The 27,467-nt window shown below is 35.8% G+C and overlaps 1 protein-coding gene across 3 annotated transcripts in view; it reads right to left on the reverse strand.

The window, feature by feature from the left end:
- SCAPER (S-phase cyclin A associated protein in the ER) overlaps nucleotides 1-27,467 on the reverse strand; it is a 514,984-nt gene that overhangs the window by 325,929 nt on the left and 161,588 nt on the right. For all 3 annotated transcript variants that reach the window (XM_039238174.1, XM_039238172.1, XM_039238173.1), the window contains one exon: nucleotides 19,065-19,207. In XM_039238174.1, coding sequence (XP_039094105.1) covers nucleotides 19,065-19,207 — 143 coding nt within the window. The remainder of the gene's footprint in view (nucleotides 1-19,064; nucleotides 19,208-27,467) is intronic.

Genomic DNA, 27,467 nt, shown 5'->3' on the forward strand with positions numbered 1-27,467 from the left:
AACAAAAAGAAAACACTATCAAAACTGGTAAGAAAGTTGAGCAAGTGATAAAAAAACAAGACTGTAAAATCAAATATATATAAATTGATTGTATTTCTGTATACTAGCAACAAATACTACCAAAAATAAAGAAAATAATTCCAATCACAATGACTTCAAGAATAGTACTTAGAAATAAATTTAAGAAAAAAAAGTGCAAGACCTATAAACTAACAATATAACTAAAAACTATAAAACACTATTGAGATAAATTAAAGGAGATTTAGAGACATTATATTCATGGATCAGAATATACAATATCATGAAGATGGCAACTCTTCCCATAATGATCTATAGAGTCAATGCAATTCCTACAAAAATACGTGCAAGCTATTTTGTAGAAACTGGCAAACTTATTCTTTTTTTAAATTTTTTTTAATGTTTTATTTCTGAGAGAGAGAGAGAGAGAGACAGCGTGAATAGGGGAGGGTCAGAGAGAGAGGGAGACACAGAATCTGAAACAGGCTCCAGGCTCTGAGCTAGCTGTCAGCACAGAGCTCAACACAGGGCTCAAACCCACAAACTGTGAGATCATGACCTGAGCTGAAGTCGGACGCTTAACCGAGTCACCCAGGAGCCCCCTGGCAAACCTATTCTAAAACTTACATGGAAATACAATTTTGAAAGAGTAAAACCAAGTAAGAGTAAATAGCATGATTCCAAAACTTACTATGAAACCACAGTAATTAACAGTCTGGTACTGGCATAAGAACAGAAATATCCTTATGAATACAACAGCATAGATCCAGAAATAAACACTTATATGTATGACTAATTGATCTTGAACAGGTGGCAAGGCAAATAAATGGTGAAAGAATAGTCTTTTCAACAAATGATACTGTGATAGATATCCATATGTAAAGAAATTTAGATCTTTGTTTTATATCATACATCAAAGTTGTTTTATATCATACATCAAAGTTACCTTAAAAGGAAAAGAATACATGAACAAACAAACAAAATGCAGAATCAGACCTATAAATATAGAAAACTGATGGCTGGCAGCCAGAGGGAAAGGGTATGGGGAGTTGGGCAAAATGGGTAAAGGGGACAGGGAAATACAGGCTTCCAGTTATGGAATGAATAAGTCATGGTAATAAAAGGCACAGCATAAGGAATACAGTCAATGATACTGTAATAGTGATGTAACAGGACAAATGGTAGCTACATTTGTGACAAACACAGTACAATGTATCAACTTGTCAAATCACGAAGTTGTATACCTGAAACTAACGTAACACTGTGTATCAACTACACTAGAAATGAAACTCATTACATTAAATAAAGTCACCAAAAAAAATGGACTTATAGACCTAAATGTAAGTGTCAAACTGAAACATTTCTTGAAGAAACTATACGGAAAAAAATTTATGATTTTGAATCTGGCAAAATTTCTTAGATATGACACCAAAAGCTTTTTTTACTTTATTTATTTTATTTATTTATTTTTGAGACAGAGAAAGATAGCACAAGCAGGGGAGGGTCAGAGAGAGAGGGAGACACAGAATCCGAAGCAGGCTCCAGGCTCTGAGCTGTCAGCACAGAGCCCAAAGCAGGGCTTGAACCCATGAACTCTGAGATCATGACCTGAGCTGAAGTCAAACACTTAACCAACTGAGCCACCCATGTGCCCGTTACCAAAAGTTTTATATATAAAACAAGTTTGATAGATTGGATTTTATCAAAATTAAAGCTTTTGCACTTTAAATGGCTAATAAGCAAATGAACAAATTAGTCATCAGAGAAATGCAAATTAAAATCAAATGAAATTGCACTATATTCCGACTGGAAAGGCATTTAAAAAACTGATCCACCAAGTGTTGTCAAGGCACTGAAGAAACAAACTCCTTCACTCCTAGCGGTTATGTAAAATGGTGTAACTAACTTTGGAAAAACATTTTGCAGTGTCTTAAAAACTTAAATATAGGGGTGCCTGGGTGGCTCAGTTGGTTAAGTGTCTGACTTCAGCTCAAGTCACGATCTCGTGGTTTGTGGGTTTGAGCCCTGCGTCAGGCTCTGTGCTGACAGCCAGCTCAGAGCCTGGAGCCTGCTTCAGATTCTGTCTCCCTCTTTCTCTGACCCTCCTCTGCTCACAGTGTGTGTGTGTGTGTGTGTGTGTGTGTATCTCTCTCAGGAATAAATAAAACATTAAAAATAAAAGTTAAATATACATCAACCCTATAACCCAGCCATCCATCTCCTAGCTATTTACCCAAGAGAAATGAAAGCATGTGTTTGCAAAGACTCGTACACAAACGTCCATAAAAGCTTATTTATAATAACAAAAAAACTGGAATAAACCCAAATGTCTCTCAATAGAAAAATGGATAATTTGTGATAGATATGTATATATACTAAACAGCAATAAAAAAGCAAGCTATATGTACAAATAACAATAAGGAATCTCAAAATAATAATGCTGAGCAAAAAAAAGTAAAAGACAAAAGAGAAAGTAAATCAATGGCTGCCTGAAGATGAAGGTAGAAGGAAAGAGAGATGGACTATCAGACAGCACAAGAAAATTTGGGGGGATGATGGTTATGTTCATTACCTTGATTGTGCTGATGGTTTCACAGAGATTACATATGAAACAGTACACTTTAATAAAGGCCACCTTTTGTATGTCAATTATATCACAATAAAATTGTAAAAATAAATTCTTAAAAACTGTCCATTCCAATTTTAGGCAATATAGAGCATCATGAATATTCAAAATACTAGTGAAAATATAAACTGTACAACTATATTGCTAAACAATTTGGCAGTGTCTACTAATGCAGAACATTTGCAATAACCTAGATACCAGCAACTCCATTCTTAGACCTAAACCAATTAGGCTAAAGTGCAAGATGCTTGTATAGTGATTACTGTTACGGTTGAAGAAGGGGTGGTAATTTGGAAGATACATGGGAGGGGTCCTGTGGTGCTGTTAATGTTCTGTATTTTGACCAAGTTAGAGGATAGAGGGGCATGGAGACAATTCACCAAGCTGTAGATTTATTCATGTATGTATTATTGTGTTTATGTTATAGTTCATAAAAATGTCTATTAAAAAATAGATGGTTATCTCACCCTTCAAGTTAAAACCTTACTTATATGAACAAATTTCAATAATCATCACATCAGATTAAAGGAGATATTTTACATGAACGTTTCTATATAAGTAGGCAAAACATTTTATAAATTCAACTCCATGATTTTAAAAAATATACAACCTTGTTTTCAGGAATAGAATTTAATGATTCATCACTTACATATAACACCCAGTGCTCATCACAACAAGTGTACTTTTCAATACCCATCACCTATTTAGCCCATCCCCCACCCACATCCCTCCATCAACCCTCACTTTGTTCTTTGTAGTTAAGAGTCACTTATGGTTTGCTTCCCTCTGTTTTTCCTTTCCCTTCCCCTACGTTCATCTGTTTTGTTTCTTAAATTCCACATATGAGAGAAATCATATCATTTTGCTCTTCTTCTGACTGATTTCACTTAGCATTATACCCTCTAGGTCCATTCTTGTTGTATCCAATGGCAATATCTCATACTTCTTTATGGCTGAGTAGTATTCAGTCTGTGTGTGTGTGTGCGCGCGCGTGCATGCGCACGCGTGAACGTGCATGTACGCAAAAACACTCATATGAGTCACATCTTCATTATCTATTCATCTATCAATGGTCTACTGAGTTGATTCCATATATCTTCACTATTGTAAATAATACTGCCATAAACACAGGGGTGTACATATCTTTTCGAAGTGTATTCATTTTCTTTAGGTAAATAATCTGCAGAATTACTGGATCATATACTTTTTCTATTTTTAAATTTTTGGTAGAAACCTCCATATTGTTTTTCAGAGTGTATGCACCAATTCGCATTCCTGCCAACAGTGCCTTAGAGTTCCTTTTTCTCCACATCCTCACCAACACTTATTATTTCTTGTCTTTTTTATTTTAGCCATACTCACAGGTTTAAGGTACTATCTGTGGCTTTGATTTGCATTTCCCAGATGATTAGTAGGGTTGAGCATCTTTTCATATATCTGTTGGCTATCTACATATGTCTTCTTTGGAAAAATATCTATTCAGGTCCTCTGTGCATGTTTTAATTGCATTACTTGTTTTTTCTTGTGTTAACTTACATAAGTTCTTTATATATTTTGGATATATATTGGAAATATATATTGGAAATATTCTTTGCAATTATCTTCTCCCAATCCATAGGCTGTCTTGTCACTTTGTGGATGGTTGCCTTTGCTGTGTAAAATCTTTATATTTTGGTGTAGTTCCAAGAGTTTGATTTTGCATTTGTTTCCCTTGCCTGAAGACACAGATCTAGAAAAATGTTTCTATGGCTAATGTCAAAGAAATGTACTGCCTATATTTCTTCTAGAAGTTTTATGCCTTCAGGCCTCACATTCAGGTCTTTAATCCATTTTAAGTGTACTTTTCTATATGGTGTAAAAAGGTGGTACAATTTCATTATTTTCCACGGAGCTCTTCAGTTTTTCCAGAGCCATTTGTTGAAAAGACTTTTTTCCCCAATGTATATTCTTATATTCTTGCCTTCTTTGTCATAGATTGCTTAACCATATAAACATGGGTTTATTTCTGGGATCTCTATTCTGCTCCATTGTTCTATGTGTCTATTTTGTGCCAGTACTATACTATTTTGATTACTACAGCTTTGTAGTACATCCTGAAATCTGGGACTGTGAAACCTCCAGATTTTTTGTTCTTTCTCAAGATTGCTATGGCAGCTCTAGGTCTAAATCAATGGTATTTCTAAACACCAGCAACATATAAATTAAAAAAAACATTTTTAAGATTTTATTTATAACAGCATAACAAAAATAACTGAAGATCAATTTCATAAAATGTTAAGACAATAATTAAAAATAAACTTAACTAATGAGGTAAAAGGCTTGTAAACTGAAATGTATAACTTGTATAACTTTGCTAAAAGAAAATGCAGACACAAAAAGATTTTTAAAAACCCCATGTTCATTAATTGGAAGACTTAATATTTTTAAGATGTCAATACTATCTAATGCAAGTCACAGATTCAATGGAATCTCTATCAAAATCTTAATGATTTCTTTTGCAGAAATGGGAAAAAAAAATCTATCCTAAAATTCACACAGAATCTCAAGGGACCCTGAATAGCCTAAACAACAAAGCTAAAAGATCCCTGATTTCAAAACTTACAGTACTGGTATAAATATAGACATATAGAACAGTGGAACAGAATACAAGGCCCATACATAAGCCCTCACATATATGATCAAAGGATTTTTGATAAGGGTACCAAGGGTAGACCATTGAATGAGGAAAGGGCAATTTTTTCAACAAATGATACTGGGAAAAGATATTTACATGCAAAAGAATGAAGTTGGACCTCTGCCTTACAACATATACAAGAATTATTCCAAACTGGATTCAAGACCTAAACATAAATCTAAAACTAAAACTCCTAGAAGAAAACATATGGAGCATTGAGTTGGTAATGGTTTCTTGGGTATGACAGCAAATGTACAGGCAACAAAAGAAAACACAGACAAACTGGGATTATCAAAATTTAAAATTTTTGAACATCAGCAAAGTGAAAAGGCAATCTAAAAAATGGAAGAAAGTGTTTACAAAATCAAATGTCTGATAAAGATCAATATTCAAAATATGTAAAGACACTTCTACAACTCAACAAGAAGACAACCTGATTAAAAAATAGGCAAAGATTCTGAATAGACATTTCCACAAAGATGATATATAAATGTACATTAAGTACAGGAAAAGACAATCAACATCACTTATCATTAGGGGAATTCAAATCAAAACCACAATTAAGATGCCACCTTACAACCCATTAGGATGGCTACTATCCCCCCACCCTAAAAGAAGAAAAAAGTAAAAAGAAAGAAAAGCATTGCTGCTGATATGGAGAAATTGGAACTCTAGTGCCAGTGGGAATGTAAAATGGAGCAGCACCTACAGAAACAAAGTATGTTGTTCCATAAAAAGTGAAAAATATGATCCAACAATTCCAAGTCTGACTATCAATATACTTAAAAAAATTAAAAACAGGGACTTGAACAGATATTTGTATACCCATGTTTATGGTTTTATTCACAATAGCACGAAGGTGGAAGCTTGACAGATTAATGGATAAACAAAATATATAAATACAATGCAGTATTATTCAGCCCTAGAAAGGAAGGATATTCTGACACATGCTACAACATGGAAAAACCTTAAAGACATCACAAAAGATAAATAGCGTATGATTCCATTTATCTGAGGTGCCGAGAGAAGTCACATTCATAGATAAAAAGTAGAATGGTGGTTGTCATGGGCTTGGCAGCCAAGGTGGGGGAGGGGGAGGGTGTAGAATGTAACAGTGTTTTGATGGATACTGAGTTTCATTTTTGAGAGACAAAAAGTGTTCTGAGCACAACAATGTGAATGTACTTAGTGCCGATGAACTATAAATTTTAAAACTATTAAAATAAATTTTGTTATGTATAATTTACTACAATAAAAATAGGTACAAAAGCTGTTAATATAAAGGTTATAAATAAGGATTAAAATACATAAGTATATAATTTATAATATAAATAAGTTTTATAACCTTTTAAATATACATATTTTAATTGTAGTGAAATATACATAACATAAGATTTACTTTTTTAAGTTTATTTATTTATTTTGAGAGAGAGAGGGAGTGCAAGCGGGGAAAGGGCAGAGAAAGAATCCATAGCAGGCTCCACACCACCAGCTCAAAGGCCAAAGCAGGGCCTGAATTTATGAACTGCAAGATCATGACCAGAGCCAAAGTCACAGGCGATCCAGAAAGTTTACTATTTTAATCATTTTAAAAGTTACAGTTCATGTAAAGGTATTTCTGAAGATCTAAACAAATAGAAAAAAATATTTAGTATTTAGTAGTATGTTCATAAACCTAGAAGGGTCAATTTTAAATATATCAAACTCCCACATTCTTTTATAGATTCAGTACAATGCCAAAGATTAGAACACAAATAAATGAAATAGAAACTATATAAAAAAAATAGAACAGATCAATGGAACCAGGAGCTGGTTCTTTGAAAAAAATTAATAAAATTAATAAAACTTCTAGCCAGCCTTATCAAAAAGAGAAGAGAAAGGACCCAAATAAAATCACAAATGAGAGAGGAGAAAGAACAACCAACACTACAGAAATACAAACACTTATAAGAGAATATTATGAAAAATTGTACGCTAACAAATTGGACAACCTGGAAAAATGAATTCCTAGAAACATATAAACTACAAAAACTGAAGAAGGAAGAAACAGAAAACCTGAACAGACCAATAATCAGCAAACAAATTGAATCAGTAATCCAAATTCTCCCAACAAAGTACATGACCTGATAGCTTCAGAGGGGAATTCCAAAAATACTGAAAGAAGAGTTAATACCTATTCTTCTTGAACTCTTCCAATAAATAGAAATGGAAGGAAAACTTCCAAATTCAACCTATGAGGTCAGTATTACCCTAAGACCAAAATCAGACAAAGATTCTACTAAAAAAGAGAACCAAGGCCAATATCCTTGATGAACATAGAAGCAAAAATTTTCAGTAAAATACAAGCAAATTGAAATCAACGGTACATTAAAAGAATCATTCACCACAATCAAGTAGGATTTATTCCGCAGTTGCAAGGGTGGTTCAATATGTGCAAATCAGTCAACATGATACACCACATTAATAAAGAAAGGAAAAGAATCATATGATCCTTTTAAAAGATGAGAAAAAGCACTTGACAAAGTATGATATCCCTTACTGATAAAAATCCTCAACAAAGTAGGTTTAGAGGGAACATACCTCAACTTAATAAATGCCGCATACAAAAAACCCAGAGTTAATATCATCCCCAATGGGGAAAAGCAGGGCTTTGCCTCTTCAATCAGGAACAGACAGGGATGCCCACTCTCACCACTGTTATTTAACATAGAACGGTAAGTCTTAAGATGTTGACCAGACAACAAAAAGAAATAAAAGACATCCAAATTGACAACGAAGAAGTCAAACCTGTCATTATTTGCAGATGACATGATACTAAATCCCAAAGATTTCACCAAAAAATCACTAGAACTGATACCCGAACTCAGTAAAGTCACAGGGTACCAAATAAACATAACAGAAATCTGCTGCATTTGTATACACCAGTAATGAATCAACAGAAAGAGAAATCAAGGAATCAATCACAATTATAATTGCATCAAATACCATAAGATACCTAGGACTAACCCTAACCAAAGAGGTGAAATATCTGCACTCTGAAAACTATAAAACACTGATGAAAGAAACTGAAGAGGACACAAAGAAGTAGAAAACATTCCACGTTCAAGGACTGGAAAAAGAAATATTGTTAAAATGTCTATATTATCCAAAGCAATCTATACATTTACTGCAATCTCTATCAAAATAAACCAGCATTTTTCACAGAGTTAGAACAAACAAACCTAATAGTTGCAAGGAATGGCAATAGACCCCAAATAGCCAAAACAATCTTGAAAAAGAAACGCAAAGCCAGAGGCATCAGAATTCTGAACTTCAAGTTATATTACAAAGTTGCAGTGATCAAGACAGTACGGTACTGGCACAAAAACAGACACACAGATCAATGGAACAGAAAAGACACCTACAAATAAACCTTCAACTATATGGTCAATGAATTTTCAACAAAGCAGAAAAGAATATCCAATGGAAAAAAGACAGTCCCTTTATTAAGTGGTGCTAGGAGAACTGGACAGTGACATGCAGAAGAATGAAACTGGACCACTTTCTAATACCATACAGAAAAATAAATTCAAATGGATGAAAGATCTGAACAGGAAAACCTACAGGAGAAAACAGGCAGCAACCTCTTTGACCTAGGCTGCAGCAACTTCTCGCTTGACATGTCTCCAGAGGCAAGGGAAACAGTAGCAAAAATAAATTACTGAGACTTCATCAAAATAAAACCCTTCTGTACAGCAAAGGAAAACAATCAACCTGTGGAATAGGACAGGATATTTGCAAATTATATATCAGATAAAGGGTTAGTATCTAAAATCTATAAAGAATTATAAAATGCAATACCCAAAAATTTATCTAGCTAAAACTGGGCAGAAGATATAAATAGACATTCTTCCAAGGAAGACATCCAGAAAGCTAACAGACACATGAAAAGATGCTCTACATCACTCCTCATCAAGGAAATACAAATCAGAACTACCATCAGATATCACCTCACACCTGTCAGAAGGGCTAAAATTAACACAGGTGTTGACAAGGATGCTGAGAAAGTGAAACCCTCTTACATTGTTTATGGGAATGCAAACAGTTGTAGCCACTGTGAAACACAGTATGGAGGTTTCTCAAAAAGTTAAAAATAGAACTACCCTATGACCCCAAAATTGCACTACTAGATATTTACCCAAAGAAAACAAAAATACTAATTTAAAGGGATACATGCACCTCAATGTTTACAGCAGCATCAACAATAGCAAAATTATGGAAAGAGCCCAAATATCCATCAACTGATGACTGGATAAAGAATATGTGGTGTACATATACATACAATAGAATTGTTACTCATCCATAAAAAAGAATGAAATCTTGCCATTTGCAAGGAAAACCCAGAAACAAACTCTTCAGTATAGAGAACAAACTGATGGCTACAGAAGGGGAGGCAGGAGGGAGTTCATTAAACAGGTGATGGGAATTAAAGAGAGCACTTATGATGGACACTAGGTGTTGTATATAAATGTTGCATCAGTAAATTCTACACCTAAAACTTAAAAAAAAAACAAAAATGTTTATCATTCCTTTTTTAAATATAGAATTGAGCAAACTGATTCTAACCATATAAATGCAAAAGGACCATGACAGTCCTAATAATTAAAAAAAAAAAAAAAAAAGGACAGTAACAGACACTAATAATTACTGTAAAGCTTTAGAATTAAGGCCAGACACAGAAAAAGTGATCACCTGACCAGAAGATAGATATAGGAGGGGCCAAGATGGAAGAGCAATATGGAACATTTTTTTGCCTCTTCTATCCTTGAAATACCAAGGATAAGGATCAGCTAGATCAGCACCAAACTGTCTTGCATACCTAGAAAATGGACTTGAGGATTAACATAACAATCTGCACAACCTGACCCACAGAACTTGGCAGGTACATGGTGTGGAGAGGTGAACTGAGGAGAGAGAAACTGCAGAGGGCAGAGAGCTGTTTTTGCTTGTGGAAAGAGGATGGAGATGGGGGGAGAGTACAGGAAAAGCACTCTCTCCCAAAAGCAGCTGGGGAGAAAGAGAAAGAGTAGACTGAACAAAAATGGGAGAAAGGGACCACAAGGAACTGAACAAAAATAGGGAGAGGGGAGAAAGGAGAGGGCTTAAATTTCATTAAGACACTGTAAACAGGAGAGCACAGTTCCTCCTGTGGAAGAAACTCTGCAGCTCAACAGCTGGCAGAGCTCAGGTAGGATGTGCAAATTCCCAGGAGTAGGCAGAGAGGTCTGAGGGGTCCTCAGGCCACATGGGGAGAGGTAGTTTCCCTGCTGAGAGGACATTTGGTGGAGATGGTGCAGCCTCACCACAGGCAAAGGTCCAGCCGACCTCAGAGAACAGCCACATTCGCTGGTGTTGGAACAAGGACATTATGGGGTCACTGAAATCTGGCACCAGATGGGTGTTGTAATTTACCTTAATCCCCAAAATGCTGCTGCTACAGGATTGTGGGAACTTTTTCTGAGGTAGGCTGTCACCCGGCTGCGGTCTCTGGGCATCTGCAGCAGTACAGTCATGAGAACGTTCTAGGTAGTGGGCCGGTACCTGGCCATTGCTCACCAAGACCCTCCCCCAGAGGGTCTGAGTGTGTCAAAGCTGCCGGGCCCTCAGAAGTGACGGGTTTGGAAACACAGCCCCATCTGAGATAAAACTCAGAAGGGAGGTGCTGCCTGGCAGGGTGACGGCTTGGTCATGGACAGTGTAGAAGCAGGGAGTGGATGGAAGCAGGAAACATAGGAGAGGTTCTTGAAGGCTGGTTGGCAAGCACAGAGCTCTGAAAGTAGAGACTGGGTAACTGAGTGACACCATTTTCACCCTTCCCACACATGTGCATATGTGCCTACATGCACCACAAAGACCCACCCCAGTAAATTAAGCAGCACTATCTACTGGAGAATGGAGCCACTACACCAAGCCCCACCCAACTGGGCCAACTGTGCTCTAGAAGAACAACACAAATCTCTCCACCTGCTTAGTTTATGGATTATAAAGGGCTTCATAGTTTGACTCCTAGGGGAAACTGGATGTAATTTCAATTGTATTTCATTCTGTTCTCTGGTCCATCAATTTTTTCTATTGTTTTCTTATTCTTGAATACAGACAGAAAAATTCATTTTTATTTTCTATTTTATAAAAAATATTTTTCTTTAATTTTTTTCTACTATATTTATATTTTTGTAAAATTTTAAAATTCTATCTTACTTTTACCATTCCATCTTATTCTACTTTATTCATTTTTAAAATTTTCAAATATTTTCCTCTTTTTCTCTTTTCTTTTCTTTTCTTTTCTTTTCTTTTCTTTTCTTTTCTTTTCCTTCTCTTTATTCTCTATTCTATCAAGCTTCTTTTAACAACCAGGCCAAAACACACCTAGGATCTAGCATCCTCTTTTTTATTTTTTGTAGTTTTTAATTTTTAAATTTTTATTTACTTAATTTTTTATTTTATTAACTCTTTTTCCTCCTTCAAAATGACGAAATGAAGGAATTCACCACAAAATAAAGAACAGAAAGAAATGACAGCCAGGGACTTAATCGACACAGATACAAGAAAGATGTCTGAACCAGAATTTAGAACCACAATAATAAGAATATTAGCTGGGTTTGCAAAAAAGCATAGAATCCCTTTATGAGGAGATAAAAGAAGTAAAATCTTGTCAGAATGAAATTAAAAATGCTGTAACTGAGATTCAATCCCAAATGCATTCCATGATGGCAAAGATGGATGAAGCAGAGCAGCAAATAAGCAACACAGAGGGCAAACTTATGGAGAAAAATGTAGCAGAAGAGGGAAACTAAGGCAAAACAGCACAGTATAAGAATTAAAGAATTCAGTGACTCATTAGAAAGGAGTAACATCCAAATCACAGGGGTCCCAGAAGATGAAGAGAGAGAAAAACAGGTAGAAGGTTTATGTGAGCAAATCATAGTGGAAAACTTTCCTAACCTGGGGAAAGACAGACATCAAAATCCAGGAACACAGAACTCCCATTAGATTCAACAAAAACTGACCATCAAAAATGCATATCATAATCAAATTCACAAAATACTCAAGCAAGGAAAGAATTATGAGAGCAGCAAGGGGAAAAAGTCCTTAACTTAAAAAGGAAGACAGATCAAGTTCGCAGCAGTCCCATCCACAGAAACTTGGCAAGCCAGAAAGGAGTGGCAGGATATATTCAATGTGCTAAATCAGAAAAATATGCAGACAAGAATTCTTTATCCAGCAAGGCTGTCATTCAAAATAGAAGGAGAGAAAAAAATTTTCCAAAACAAATGCTAAAGGAGTTCATGACAAATAAATCACCCTGCAGTAAATATTAAGGGAGATTCTCGGGGGGGTGGGGGGGAGGGACGGCGAAGAAAAGAAAGAAAGAAAAGACCAAAAGCAACAAAGACTAGAAAGGACCAGAGAAAACCACCAGAAACTCCAACTCTACATGGAACATAATGGCAATAAATTCATATCTTTCACTACTTTCTCTAAATGTCAATGGACTAAATGCTCCTATCAAAAGTCATAGGGTAATAGAATGGATAAGAAAACTAGATGCATCTATATGCTGTTTACAAGAGACCCATTTTAGACCTAAAGACACCTTCAGATTGAAAGTAAAGGGATGGAGAACCATCTATAATGCTAATAGTCACCAAAAGAAAGCCAGAAAACTTAGATTTTAAAATAAAGACCATGAAGAGATTAAGAAAGGCATTATATCGGGGCGCCTGGGTGGTTTAGTCGGTTGAGCGTCCAACTTTCGCTTAGGTCATGATCTCGCGGTTCGTGGGTTTGAGCCCCACGTCGGGCTCTGTGCTGACTGCCAGCTCAGAGCCTGGAGCCTGTTTCGGAGTCTGTCACTCCCTCTCTCTCTGACCCTCCCCTGCTCACGCTCTCTCTCTCTCTCTCTCCTAGAAATAAATAAAACATTAAAAAAAAAAAAAAAGAAGGGCATTATATCATAATTAAGTGGTGTATCCACCAAGAAGACATAACAACTGTAAACAATTATACCCCAAACATGAGAGCAAATATATAAATCAATTAATCACAGACATACGGAAACTCACTGATAATAATACCATAATAGTAGGGGACTCCAACACCTCTACTTACAGCAATGGGCAGATCATCTAAACAGAAAAATCAACAAGAAAACAATGGCTTTGAAAGACATACTAGACAGATGGACTTAACAGATATATTCAGAACATTTCATCCTAAAACAATGGAATATACATTCTTCTCCAGTGCACATGGAACATTCTCCAGAATAGATCACATACTGGGACATAAATCAGCCCTCAACAAGCACAAAAAGATCGAGATCATATTGTGCATATTATCAGACTACAATGCTATGAAACTCAAAATCAACCACAAGAAAAAATTTGGAAAGATAACAAATACCTGGAGACTGAAGAACATTCTACTAAAGAATGAATGGGCTAACCAAGAAGTTTAAAAGGAAATTTAAAAAGTACATTGAAGCCAATGAAAATGGTAACACCACAACCCCAAATCTCTGGGACGCAGCAAAGGCAGTTATAAGAGGTAAGTATATAGCAATCCAGGCCTTCCTAAAGAATGAAGAAAAGTCTCAGATACATAGCCTAACCTTACACCTTAAAGAACTGGAAAAAGAACAGCAAGTAAAACCCAAAACCAGCAGAGGAAAGTAAATAATAAAGATTAGAGCAGAAATCAATGCTATCAAAAACCAAAAAAAAAAACCCAGTAGAACAGATCAATGAAACCAGAAGCTGGTTCTTTGAAAGAATTAACAAAATTAATAACCCTCTAGCTAATTTGATCACAAAGAAGGAAAGGACCCAAATAAATAAAATCATGAATGAAAGAGTAGAGATCATAATCAACACAGCAGAAAAACAAACAATGATAAGAAAATATTATGAGCAATTATACGCCAATAAAATGGGCAATTTGGAAGGTATGGACAAATTCCTAGAAATATGTAAACTACCAAAACTAACACAAGAAGAAATAAAACATTTGAACAGACCTATAATTAGTAAATAAATCAAATTAGTGATCAAAAATCTCCCAAAAAACAAGAGTCTAGGGCCAGATGGCTTTTCAGGGAAATTCTACCAAATATGTAAAGAGAGTTAATAATTATTCCTTTGAAGCTGTTCGAAAAAAATAGAAATGGAAGGAAAACTTCCGAACTCATTTTACAAAGCCAGCATTACCTTGATTCCAAAACCAGACTAAGACCCCTCTAAAAAGGAGGACTACAGACCAATTTCCCTGATGAACCTGGATGCAAAAATCCTCAACAAGATATTAGCCAACCAGATCTAACAATACATTAAAAGAATTATTCGCCATGACCAAGTGGGATTTACACTCGAGATGCAGGGCAGGTTCAATATCCACAAAACAATCAATGTGATTCACCACATCAATAAAAGAAAGGACAAGAACCACATGATCCTCTCAATAGATGCAGAGAAAGCATTTGACAAAATACAGCATCGTTTCTTGATAAAAACCGTCAAGAATGTAGGGATAGGGGCGCCTGGGTGGCTTAGTCGGTTAAGCGTCCGACTTTCGCTTAGGTCATGATCTCGCGGTTCGTGGGTTCGAGCCCCGCGTCGGGCTCTGTGCTGACTGCCAGCTCAGAGCCTGGAGCCTGTTTCAATCTGTGANTAAATTAAAAAAAAAAAAAACATTAAAAAAAAAAAAAAAGAATGTAGGGATAGAAGGATCATACCTCAAGATCGTAAAAGCCATATATGAAAGAGCCATATATGAAAGACTCACTGCTAATATTATCCTAAATGGGGAAAAACTGAGAGCTTTCCCCCAAAAGTCAGGAATAAGACAGGGATGTCCATGCTCACCACTGTTATTCAACATAGTGTTGGAAGTCAGCCTCAGGAATCAGGCAACACAAAGGAATAAGACGCATCCAAATTAGCAAGGAGGGTATCAAACTTTCACTCTTCGCAGATGACATGATACTCTATGTGGAAAACCCAAAAGATTATACCAAAAAACTGCTAAACCTGATACATGAATTCAGCAAAGTCACAGATATAAAATCAATGCACAGACATTGGTTGCATTCTTTTTTTTTTTTTATGTTTTATTTATTTCTAGGAGAGAGAGAGAGACAGCGTGAGCAGGGGAGGGTCAGAGAGAGAGGGAGACACAGACTGAAACAAGCTCCAGGCTCTGAGCTGGCAGTCAGCACAGAGCCCGACGCGGGGCTCGAACCCACGAACCGCGAGATCATGACCTAAGCGAAAGTCGGACGCTTAACCGACTAAGCCACCCAGGCGCCCCGGTTGCATTCTTATATACCAATAATGAAAGAGAAATCAAGGTATCAATCCCATTTACAGTGGCATCAAAAGCCATAAAATATCTAGGAATAAACCTAATGGTGAAAAATCTATACAGTGAAAATTATAGAAAGCTTATGAAAGAAACTGAAGAAGACACACAAAAAAGGGAAAATATTCCATGCTCGTGGATTGGAAGAATAAATATTGTTAAAATGTCAATACTAGCAAAGGCAGTCTACATATTCAATGGTATCCCCATCAAAATAACACCAGCATTCTTCACAGAATTAGAACAAACAAACCTATAATGTGCATGGACAGAGAAAAGACCCCGAATAGCCAAAGCAATCCTGAAAAAGAAAAGCAAAGCTGGAGACATCACAATTCCAGATTTCAAGCTGTATTACAAAATCTGTAATCATCAAGACAGTATGGTACTGGCACAAAAACAGACATTCAGATCAATGGAACAGAATAGAGAACCCAGAAATGGACCCAGAAACATATAGTCAACTAATCTTTGACAAAGCAGGAAAGAATATCCAGTGGATTAAAGACAGTCCTTTCAGCAAATGGTACTGGGTAAACTGGACAGTGGCACACAGAAAAATGAACCTGGACCACTTTCTTATGCCATACACAAAAATAAACTAAAATGGATGGAAGACCTCAATGTAAGACAGGAAATCATCAAAATCCTAGAGGAGAATGCAGGCAAAAATCTCTTTGACCTCGGCTGCAGCAACTTCTTATTCAACATGTCTCCAGACGCAAAGGAAACAGAAGTAAAAAATGAACTATTGGGACCTCATCAAAATAGAATCTGCACACCGAAGGAAACAATCAGCAAAACTAAAAGGCAACTGACAGAATGGGAGAAGACATCTGCAAATGACATATCAGATAAAGGGTTAGTATCCAAAATCTATAAAGAACTTATCAAACTCAACACCCAAAAAACAAATAATCCAGTGAAGAAATGGGCAAAAGACATGAATAGACACTTCTCGAAAGAAGGCATCCAGATGGCTGATAGGCATATGAAAAAATGCTCAACATCACTCAGCAGGGAAATGCAAACTAAAACCTCACACTTCTCAGAATGGCTAAATAAACAATTCAAGCACAAACAGACGTTGGAGAGGATGTAGGGAAAGATCATCTTTTTTGCACTGCCATGTGGAAATGCAAACTGGTGGAGCCACTCTGGAAAACAGTATGGAGGTTCCTTAGAAAATTAAAAATAGAACCACCTTGCAACCCAGCAACTGCACTACTGGGTATTTATACAAGGCATACAGGTGTGCTGTGTCAAAGGGGCTATAAACCCCAATGTTTACAGCAGCGCTATCAACAACAGCCAAAGTATGGAAAGAGTCCAAATGTCCATTGAAGGATGAATGGATAAAGAAGATGTGGTATATGTATATATATACAGTGGAGTATTACTCAGCAATCAAAAATAATGAAATCTTGCCATTTGCAACTATGTGGCTGGAACTAGAGGGTATTGCACTATGCAAAATTAGCCAGTCAAAGAAAGACAAATATCATATGACTTCACTCATGTGAGGAATTTAAGATACAAAACAGATGAACACAAGGGAATGGAAGCAAAATATAAGAACAAAAGCAGGAAGACAAAACATAAGACACTCGTAAATACAGAGTTTTTGCTGGAGGGGGTGTGGGGGGGATGGGCTAAATGGGTAAGGACCATTAGAGAGGATAATTGTTGGGATGAGCAATGGGTGTTATACGCAGGAGATGAATCACTGGAATTTACTCTTGAAATCATTACAGCACTATATGCTAACTAACCTGGATGTGAACAGATAAATTAAGATAGAGCCTACAAACAGAACCATGCATACATGCATACAAATAAATAAGCAAACAAATGTAAACAAATAAAGATAGAGCCTACAAACAGAACCATACATACATGCATACAAATAAATAAGTTTCATTTATTTAAGAAAGTTTTGTAGATCTATAGGGAAAAAAACTGCTGTTTCAATAAAGTGTCTTAGAATAGGGTTTCCACATGGAGAAAAAAAATGAAATTGGATTCCTAGCTCAACCCATACAATTAAATGAATTCTAGATAAAGACTTTACTATTTAAAAAAAAAAAAAAAGACTACAACATTTTAAAGAATACTTTAGGATTCCAGAGAGGAAATGATTTCATAAATAAGATCAAAAATCAGAAATCGCAAAGATTGTTGAGTTTTACTACACTGTCATCAAGAATTAATCAGGTGGGCGGTGGTTAAATAGGTGATGGGACTAAGGAGTGCATCTGTTGTGATGAGCACTGGGTGTTGTATGAAATTGTTGAATCACTATATTCTACACCCAAAACTAATATTACACTGTATATTAGCTAACTGGAATTTAAATACAAACTTAAAAAGAGAATTATTCTAAAAGACACCACAAAGAGAATGAACAGGAAACCCACAACTTACAAATATTTGCAACATATGTATCTGACAAAGAACTGGTATCTAGTAAAGATAATTCCTAAATATCAAGAAAAAAAGATCCCAATAGAGAAATGAACAAAGAACTTGAATAGGCACTTTACATTAAAAGAGAGAGAGAGCATGAAGGAGAGCACTTGTTGGGATGAGCACTGGATGTTATATGGAAACCAACTTGACAATAAACTTTAAAAGAAAAAGAAAATAAAAAGAGAGAGAGAGAGAGAGAGAGAGTAGCTGGTAAGTTATGAGCAAAGTTGCTCAGCCTTATTACTAATCTTGGACAGAAAGCACATTAAAACCACAAAGAGTTATGTTTTCACATCCACTAAATTTGCCCAAATTAAGAAGTCAGAAAATATCACATCAGAAAGGTGTACAGCAACCAAAAGTGACTTAGACTTGTCCAATTAAATGACTTTTCCTGGTCTTTGAATCTTAAGCAAGTGATTTTAAAACGTGGCAGTGGCTGAAGGTCATTTACCATAATCAGAGTGGCAATACACTGACTACACTGTTTCCATCAAAATACTACCACTGTGGCTCTTGTGACCTAGCCTTTGATGCTTGATTATTTCCAAGCCTGTTCTTCTAACTTCCTATCACTTATACTCCCAATATTTTCCAAAACACTCTCCCTGCTTAAGCTAGCAAATTCTATTCTATCAAATTCTATTTCTTGCAGTAAAAAATCCTGAAACATCAAGTTTCCCATTTGATAGGAAGATTCAAAAGGTTTCTGTTTTAAGTACAATGACATAATTCCTGGAAATCAAAATTCAGTACATTTCTGTATTTGTGACTCTTTCTTTAAAAATCCACATGACAGCAAATGACTTTAAGACTTGATATGAATATCCACTCATTGCAAAATGTTCATCAGGATCAAAATCATGATAGCAAATGAGGTACCTAGCTCTTTCTCGGGCTGCATCCTCACGGGCTTTTTCCTTTTCTTGCCTCTGTTGTTCAATTCGGGCTTCTTGTTCTTTCCTTTTCATTAACAATTCTTCTACACGGGCCTGCCGTTCTGCCTCTAGAGCTCTCTTGCGTTCCTATAGTCAGAAATGTTTTAAAATGTTAGAATTATGTGTAAAGTAAAAATGATTAAAAGAGACACAGTTTTGACATAAATTTAGATATTCAAGTCAAGTAGATCCTTGCTACTAGGTATGCTACCTGGAATTTTTAAAAAATCAAGTATCAATGATAACCTGGCTTTCACATGTCATTTGCCATTGTTACACATAATTATAAGAATAAGTGCTCTTTGAAGCAGCTACTATGTTATTCATATTCTGTGAGAACCTAATATGTACTTTATGGTTAATTATTTCTAGAGCCTTTTTTTTTTTTTTTTTTAGTATTTTATTATGTTGATTTATTACATTTCTCTTTCTTCCTTTCTGTAGGACTAAAAGAATTTTAAACATGTTTTTTGCAAAGTAGAGCTACTGATGACACAATGCCTCAGTTTTTGGTTGAGAAAAATCTTTTTTTTTTTTTTTTCAAAATAAACTTTTATTTTACAAACGGTTTCAGAAATACCAGAATATGATGAAAAAATGTAGTTAACAGATTTTTGATTTAAGCATTCATGAAGGAGTTAAATGAAAAAAATAACTTGTGGCAAGGAAAAAGAGGTATCATAATACAACATAGTGGGTAAGAAAGTGGGAACTGGGTCAGATTCCATGATTTTTATTTCATGAACCTATTTTTAACTGGCTCAGAGACTCTGGTCTAGTTATATTGTAACTGCACCTTAGTTTTCTGGAAGACAAAAACAATAGCACTAACTGTCTTTAGATATTATAAAGAATAAATAAGGTAATACATAAAGAATACTTACCAGAGGGCTTGGCCTATAGTAAAGTTTCATTAATTATTTATCATCCTCATCATTAACACAGAAGATACTTAATCAAACTACTGTGAAATACTATGTCCTATGTATATTTTTGCCTACTAGGAGTACTTCACTCACTTTCCCCATATTACTATCTATATTGATATTTTTTTTTCTTGTGCACATAGTTTTATTTTTTCCAGTTGGCATTTTAAATACACTTTTTATATGAAGACTCTTTTACTATATAACCCAGAAAATTTTTCAGTCATGTGTTTGAAGACTTTGTTGCCATCAAGGTTCTTAATACCTTTGTTTTGTTTTAGTAAAACCATTTGTTGACATTTTTATCTTATGTTCAATGTCTTTTAGTAGCTTTTTCAAACTATCAATCTCCATATTTATAAGTACAGAATTATGAGTAAATTTCAAGACTATCTTGAAATTATTATTCTTTGAGAAAAATGTATATATTATCACATCTTCATTTTCTCTTAACGATACTGTTTTCATTTCTATTATTTATTTTTCTAAAGTTTTTATTTTAATCACTCGGTGCTCATCACAAGTGTACTCCTTAATTCCCACCACCTGTATCTCACCCATCCATTGTCCCATGCACCTCCCCTTTGGTAACCATCAATTGGTTCTCTATAGTTAAGAGTCTGTTTCTTGGTTTTGGTTTTGTTTTTTTCGCTCATTTGTTTCTTTTTTTTTTTTTTTAATATTTTTATTTATTTCTAGGAGAGAGAGAGAGAGATAGGGTGAAGAGGGGAGGGTCAGAGAGAGAGGGAGACACAGACTCCGAAATAAGCTCCAGGCTCTGAGCTGGCAGTCAGCACAGAGCCCGACGCGGGGCTCGAACCCACTACCGCGAGATCATGACCTAAGCGAAAGTCAGACGCTTAACCGACTAAGCCACCCAGGCGCCCCTGCTCATTTGTTTCTTAAACTGCACATATGAGTGAAATCATATGGTATCTGTCTTTCTCTGACTTACTTCGCTTAGCATTATACCTCTAACTCCATCCAGGTCGTTGCAAATGGCAAAATTTCATTCTTTGTTATGGCTGAATAATATTCCATTCCTTCTTTATCTACACATCAGCTGATGGGTACTTGGGCTCCTTCCATATCTTGGCTAATGTACATAATGTTGCCATAAACATGGGGGGGGGCATGTTTGAATTAGTGTTTTTGTATTCTTTGTGTAAAAACAAAATAGTGTGATTTGTTGGATTACAGGGTAGTTCTATTTTTAACTTTTTGAGGAACATCTATACTGTTTTCCAGAATGGCTACACCAGTTTGCATTCCTACCAACAGTGAAAGAGGCTTTCATTTTCTACACATCTTCACCAACACCTGTTGTTTCTTGTGCTGTGGATTTTAGCCATTCTGAGGGGTGTGAGGTAATATCTCATTGTAGGTTTGATTTGTATTTCCCAGATGATGAGTGATAATGAACATCTTTTCATGCCTCTGTTAGCCATCTGGGTGTCTTTTTAGAAAAATGTCTGTTCATGTTTTGCTCACTTGTTAACTGAATTATTTGATATCTGGGTGTTGGATGTTAGTTCTTTATACATATTGGATATTAACCATTTGTGGATATGTCATTCACAAATACCTCTCCCATTCAATAGGTTGCCAATGCAAATTTTTTTTCACTGCAAGTAAATATGAGTTTAAGAGAAAACTCTTTTGTTTATATTTTCTTCACTGGAAATAATTTTCTGTGCCAGATTTTGTTGTTTTCAGTCTTAAAGAGTTTGAGATCTTATATATACTAGAAAATTTTCTATATATTATGCTCACTTAGTAATGAGAAGAGCTATAACCAGTTCATGATTACTCTACCTGACAGTAAAGAATATATTTTTTTAATGTTTTATTTATTTCTGAGAGAGAGGGAGAGAGAGAGATAGCTTGAGCACGGGAGGGTCAGAGAGAGGGAGACACAGAATCCAAAACAGACTTCAGGCTCTGAGCGGGTTGTCAGCACAGAGCCCGATGCTGGGCTCAAACCCATGAACTGTGAGATCATGACCTGATCCAATGGTGGATGCTTAACCGACTGAGCCACCCAGGCACTCCAAGAATATATTTAAAACCTAATTGTATGCCTCAAGTAGTCTGTAATCTGCCACATATGGCTTCCTGAAATCAGTGCATTCCCTGTCATTCCCATCCCTTCCTTCTCTGGGCCCCCTCCAGGGGCTTACTAGCTTACCCTTAACTAGCTTACTAGTTTAAAAAGGGTTTCTTCCACTGGGTCAGACAGGGCTTCTTATAGGTATGAAGTTAATATAGTGAGCTTAATTAAGTATTAGAAGTATTCACATGTCTCCTCAGTGTTCTCTTAAACTGCTTTAGTATTTTTTTTCTATCACTTACTGGGCACTTACTATGCTAAACACTTTGCTAAGTATTTACCTATATTAGCAATTTTAGCATCACAACAAACTGGGGGGTCTTTAAGGTAAAATGACTTGCTGTATAAGAGGTAATTAGAAACTACAGCAGTGTATTCCATTAATCATAAAGACTAGGAGCCAGGGAGAGGCTGTGTGAGCTACCTGGGGAATGGGGATGAACTGAAAAATATATGTCAAAGACACAAGAAACAACAGGTGTTGGTAAGGATGTCCAGAAAGGGGAACCCTCTTGCACTGCTGGTGGGAATGCAAACTGGTGCAGCCATTCTGGAAAACAGTATGGCGGTTCCTCAGAAAGTTAAAAGTACTACCATATAATGCAGCAATTGCCAATATTGGGTATTCACACAAAGAAAACAAAAACACTAATTCAAACACGCACCCTTATGTTTATGTACAATACCAAAGATTTGGAAGCAGGCCAAGTGTTTATCAATGGATGAGTGGATAAAGAAGATGTAGTATGTATATATACAATGAAATATTATTCTGCCATAAAAAAGGGAAAATATTGCCAGTTGTGACAACATGGACGGAGCAAGAGAGTATAATGCTAAGGGAAGTTAAGTCAGTCAAAGATAAACACCATATCATATGTGCAATTTAAGAAACAAAACAAACACACAAAGGAAAGAAAAATAGAGAGAGAGGCAAACCAAGAAAAAGACTCTTAACTACAGAGAACCAACTAAGGTTACCAGAGGAGAGGTGGGTGCAGGATGGGTAAAATCGGTGGTGGGGGTTAAGAAGTGCACTTGCTGTGATGTGCGCTGGGTGATGTATGATATTGTTAAATCAGTATATCGTTATACCTGAAAATAATATAACACTGTATGTTAACTTTAATTAAAATAAAACCTTAAGAAATCTGTATTATGTTTGAAAACACAAGTTTCACAGTAAAATACAATAAGCTTAGGTATTAAATATAAAGAACTAAACCAGAACTTTTCATTTCACATTTTATAAAACTAACAGCTTTAAAAATATAGTTTCAAAAATTATAAAATGGTCTTATAAATGAAATATATGGATATATATTTTTTATGTGTATGTGCAATGCAGTCAAGTTGAATGTGTAAGTATAATATCAACTTGTGATTTTATTAATGTATCTAAGACATACTCCAACATTGTACCAATAGAAATGGCTTCAAAAATATTCAATATTTTCATTGGTTTTTAATATAAATAGAAAAGATAACTGTAACTATAGCAAATGAATAAAATTACTAAGTACAACTAGTATTTTCCTTTCTAAAATCTAAGTTTCCTAAAAATAGGAAACGTTGTACTCTACATCAGCAACTTGCACAGGGCAAGAGTTCCATGAATATCTGTTAAATGAAGCATAACTTTATAAAATAACATGCATTATAAATTCATATACATACAAAAAGGAATATCAACCTGCAGCAAATGAGTTAGAAAGATAGACCTCACTCTTAAGCCTTCTGAAACCTCTGAAATCCCCACAAACTTTGCTTATATCAGTCAGGTATTTGTTTATGGCAGCCTAAGAATGGATATTGCAAACCCCTACACACTCTTTATGCCTACAATTCCAATGATTAGGGCAAAAGGGCAGGCAGACTATCTAAGGAAATTGAACTTACAACTAAGCAAGAATTTACATAACAAAACTGGCAATTTGAGAATATTATGATGACATCATACTTAATATTTTACTCACAAGAAAAAAGGGTCCCAATTGACTGTAACAGTTTGTGAGAATGTTAAAAAGTGAAACTAGGGAAAGAAGAGCACACAGAGAACCTTACTATTATGAATCTACAGAATGCTTGGCATTAGTACCTTAGTAGACACTAGTAGTAATGACTACCCATTAAAAAATTTTTAAATTATAAATATGTTATACATTACCAGCGGACTTTTCTAATATCAGTATCAGTTGATTAAACTTGATAAATTCTTAATTTTTTATTGAAAATTAAATCCATAGGAAATTTCCACATTTTAAAAATGTTTATTTATTTTGAGAGAGAGACAGAGAGAGCGTGGGCAAGCAGGGGAAAGGCAGAGAGAGAGAATCCCAAGGAGGCTCCATGTTGTCAGCACAGAGCCTGATGTGAGGCTCGATTCCACAACTGTGAGATCATGACCTGAGCCGAAAGCTGACATTCAACTTACTGAATCACCCTGGCACCCCTCCACATTTTTAAGAAGAAAAATAATTCTAAGCAGTCAAAACAATTTTACAGGGCTAGTGAGTACAGGAAATTCCTTACTATTTTCAGGAAAGAATTCCTTTCCTTTCAGCTTTAATAAATGCCCCAACTTGTGAAATAAAAGTCATCATTTTGTTTTTAATGTTTATTTTTGAGAGAGAGAGACAAAGGGAGGGAGAGAAAGAGGGAGGGAGAGCACGTATAGGGAAGGGGCAGAGAGAGAGGGAGACAGAGAATCCAAAGCAGGCTCCAGGCTCTGAGCTGTCAGCACAGAGTGTGATACAGGGCTCAAACTCACAAACTGCGAGATCATGACCTGAGCTGAAGTTGGATGCTTAAACAACTGAGCCACCCAGGCACCCCAAGAGTAATCATTTTTAAAAGGAAGATAACTATATGTTTTAATGATCCTAAGATGTCTATTCAAAATATGCAATATTACTCATATATTTCCCTTCCAACCGAGTTAGTTATTCCCTCTCCTGTGATACACTCTGTAGCTCATACATAGTTCTCTAACACTTTCATATTGTGTTGTATTGTTTGCCATAAGGCAAGGATCATGTCTTAATTATATCTAAATTATTAATGCCTACTGGTTCCTCAAAAGTTACACATAATTTACAAAACATAATGATTTTTATAAAACAGTCCCAAGCACAGTAACAGTACTCATACTGAAAAGACATCTCTTATTAAAACTCCAAATATCCTGTTTTATTTACTCATTTAGTTAGTTAATAGAGAAGCAACTTACAAATAATAAAAATAAAAATTGCTCCTTAGAGAAGAAAAGCTGAAGTTTTAAAAACAGAATCATTCTGTATTTTTTAACATTAATTAGCTTAGTACTGAGATTAAAATAAGAAACTGAACTGAAATCAAATAGAGATCAAGGATGCATATGGGAATGCCTGCCAATACTCACAAACAGTAGAGAATAATCAATGAACTTTTAAAAATGTATTGATATTTTAATTTCCTAAGACCACCAGTAACATAAAGAAGCATGAGGGGCACCTGGGTGGTTAAGTTGGTTAAGCATCTCACTTCGGCTCAGGTCATGCATGATCTCATGGTCCATGAGTTTGAGCCCCGTATCGGGCTCTGTGCTGATAGCTCAGAGCCTGGAGCCTGCTTCAGATTCTGTGTCTCCCTCTCTCTCTCCCCCTACCCCACTCACACTATCTCTCTCTCTCTCTCAAAAATAAACATTGAAAAAAAACTTTTTTAAAGCACAAAATATTAATAACATCTCTAATCTTTAACGTAACAAAGCTCTAAGTGACCTGTTCCCTAACTCTAGAGAGTGTACTCTCCTACGTCTCCTGCATGAAATGCCTACCTCTCATTTGCATCTATCTTATTGTTTTCAAACCTTAGCTGAGGAATCACCCCTCTAGGAAGCTTTTCCTCACTTTTTCATCTCCTTGCCACTCTCAATTTGAGTATGGTGTTCTCCTTTGTGCTTCCAAGAATGCCTTTACTATTATACTGACCCTAATACCTGTTTATACATCTCTCCATTAAGAACAACGATGTATCCTTTTCATGTCCTTGAACTTAGCACAATATATGGCTTACTTAGTAACCCAATAAATGATGACTGAATGAACAAATAAAAATTGGTCATAATAGATAAAGTATGTCCTCATTTATATTTGAACACTGTAAAATCTATTCTCTACATCAAAAATATCAAGCCCTTATTTCTAGCTTGTGCAAAGAGGTTTTCTCCTCCTCTTCCCATGGAGAAACACCTTGTCTTTGAAGATGCTCCCAATGGTGTGGGGACAGCCCTTGCAGCCGGCATGTAGGTGGTCATGGTTCCAGATGGAAACTTGCACCAACACTTGACCTCAAAGGCCAGCCTGGTGCTGGATTCCATGAAAGACTTCCAGCTAAAGCTATGCAGTTTGCCCCCCTATGATTGAGCTGCCTGCCATGCACTCTGGGCACCATGGCCACTGTGCCCATTCAGGTGACCCAACGGGTGATCTGACCCAGGAAATCACCATGTGAGCAGTCCTTTCAGCCCATGAGGTTGGCCTTCTCATCCCTAGTGAGCTTGGCTTATTCTGGCTAGTGCTGACAAATCACAATGACACAGATGAGAAACACCAAAGATAGTCCAGAAGAGAGATCAAAGTACTCATGTGCGTAATCATATGTAATATGTAAATGATCATACGATGTCATTATATGTAAATAATCATGTAATAGTCATATATAACAAATATACACACATACATGGTTTGTATGTGAGTGCCTGTGTATGTATGTGTGTGTAAGTATTAACACATGCACACATATATACATAAAATTCCTCCTTTTCAAGACAAAATGAAACTATATTTGTTTTTTTGTTTGTTTTTTCTGTTTCAAGTGTTACATTTATTAAATGATTGCAGCATATGTGAAGTCCTCAGAATAATGCCTGGAACATAGCAAACATGCAGCAAACTTTAGCAGACATTAATAAGGACCATTAGTTCATATCCTAGGAGCCTCTCCTCAAATTAAGGAGTTATGTGAATCACCTGAACTGTGTGCAAAGTGTGTGTGTACATTTTTCTGGGAAAAGGATCTTTGATATTCCTCAAACTCTCAAATGGGGACTATTACTCCTGGCTCCAAAAGAAATTTAGAATCATTACCATAGAGACTGATAGAAAATATTAGACTATATTCATTCCCTAAGAGCCTAGGGACCACAATTTTTTTTTTTAAATTTGTTAATAGTTTATTGTCAAGTTAGTTTCCATATAACACCCAGTGCTCATCCCCACAAGTGCCCTCCTCCATGCCCATCAGCCCTCTTCCCCTCTCCCCCACCCCC

Source organism: Hyaena hyaena, unplaced genomic scaffold (genome assembly GCF_003009895.1).
Source record: "Hyaena hyaena isolate Hyena2069 unplaced genomic scaffold, ASM300989v1 scaffold_137, whole genome shotgun sequence".
NCBI classification, from domain to species: domain Eukaryota; kingdom Metazoa; phylum Chordata; class Mammalia; order Carnivora; family Hyaenidae; genus Hyaena; species Hyaena hyaena.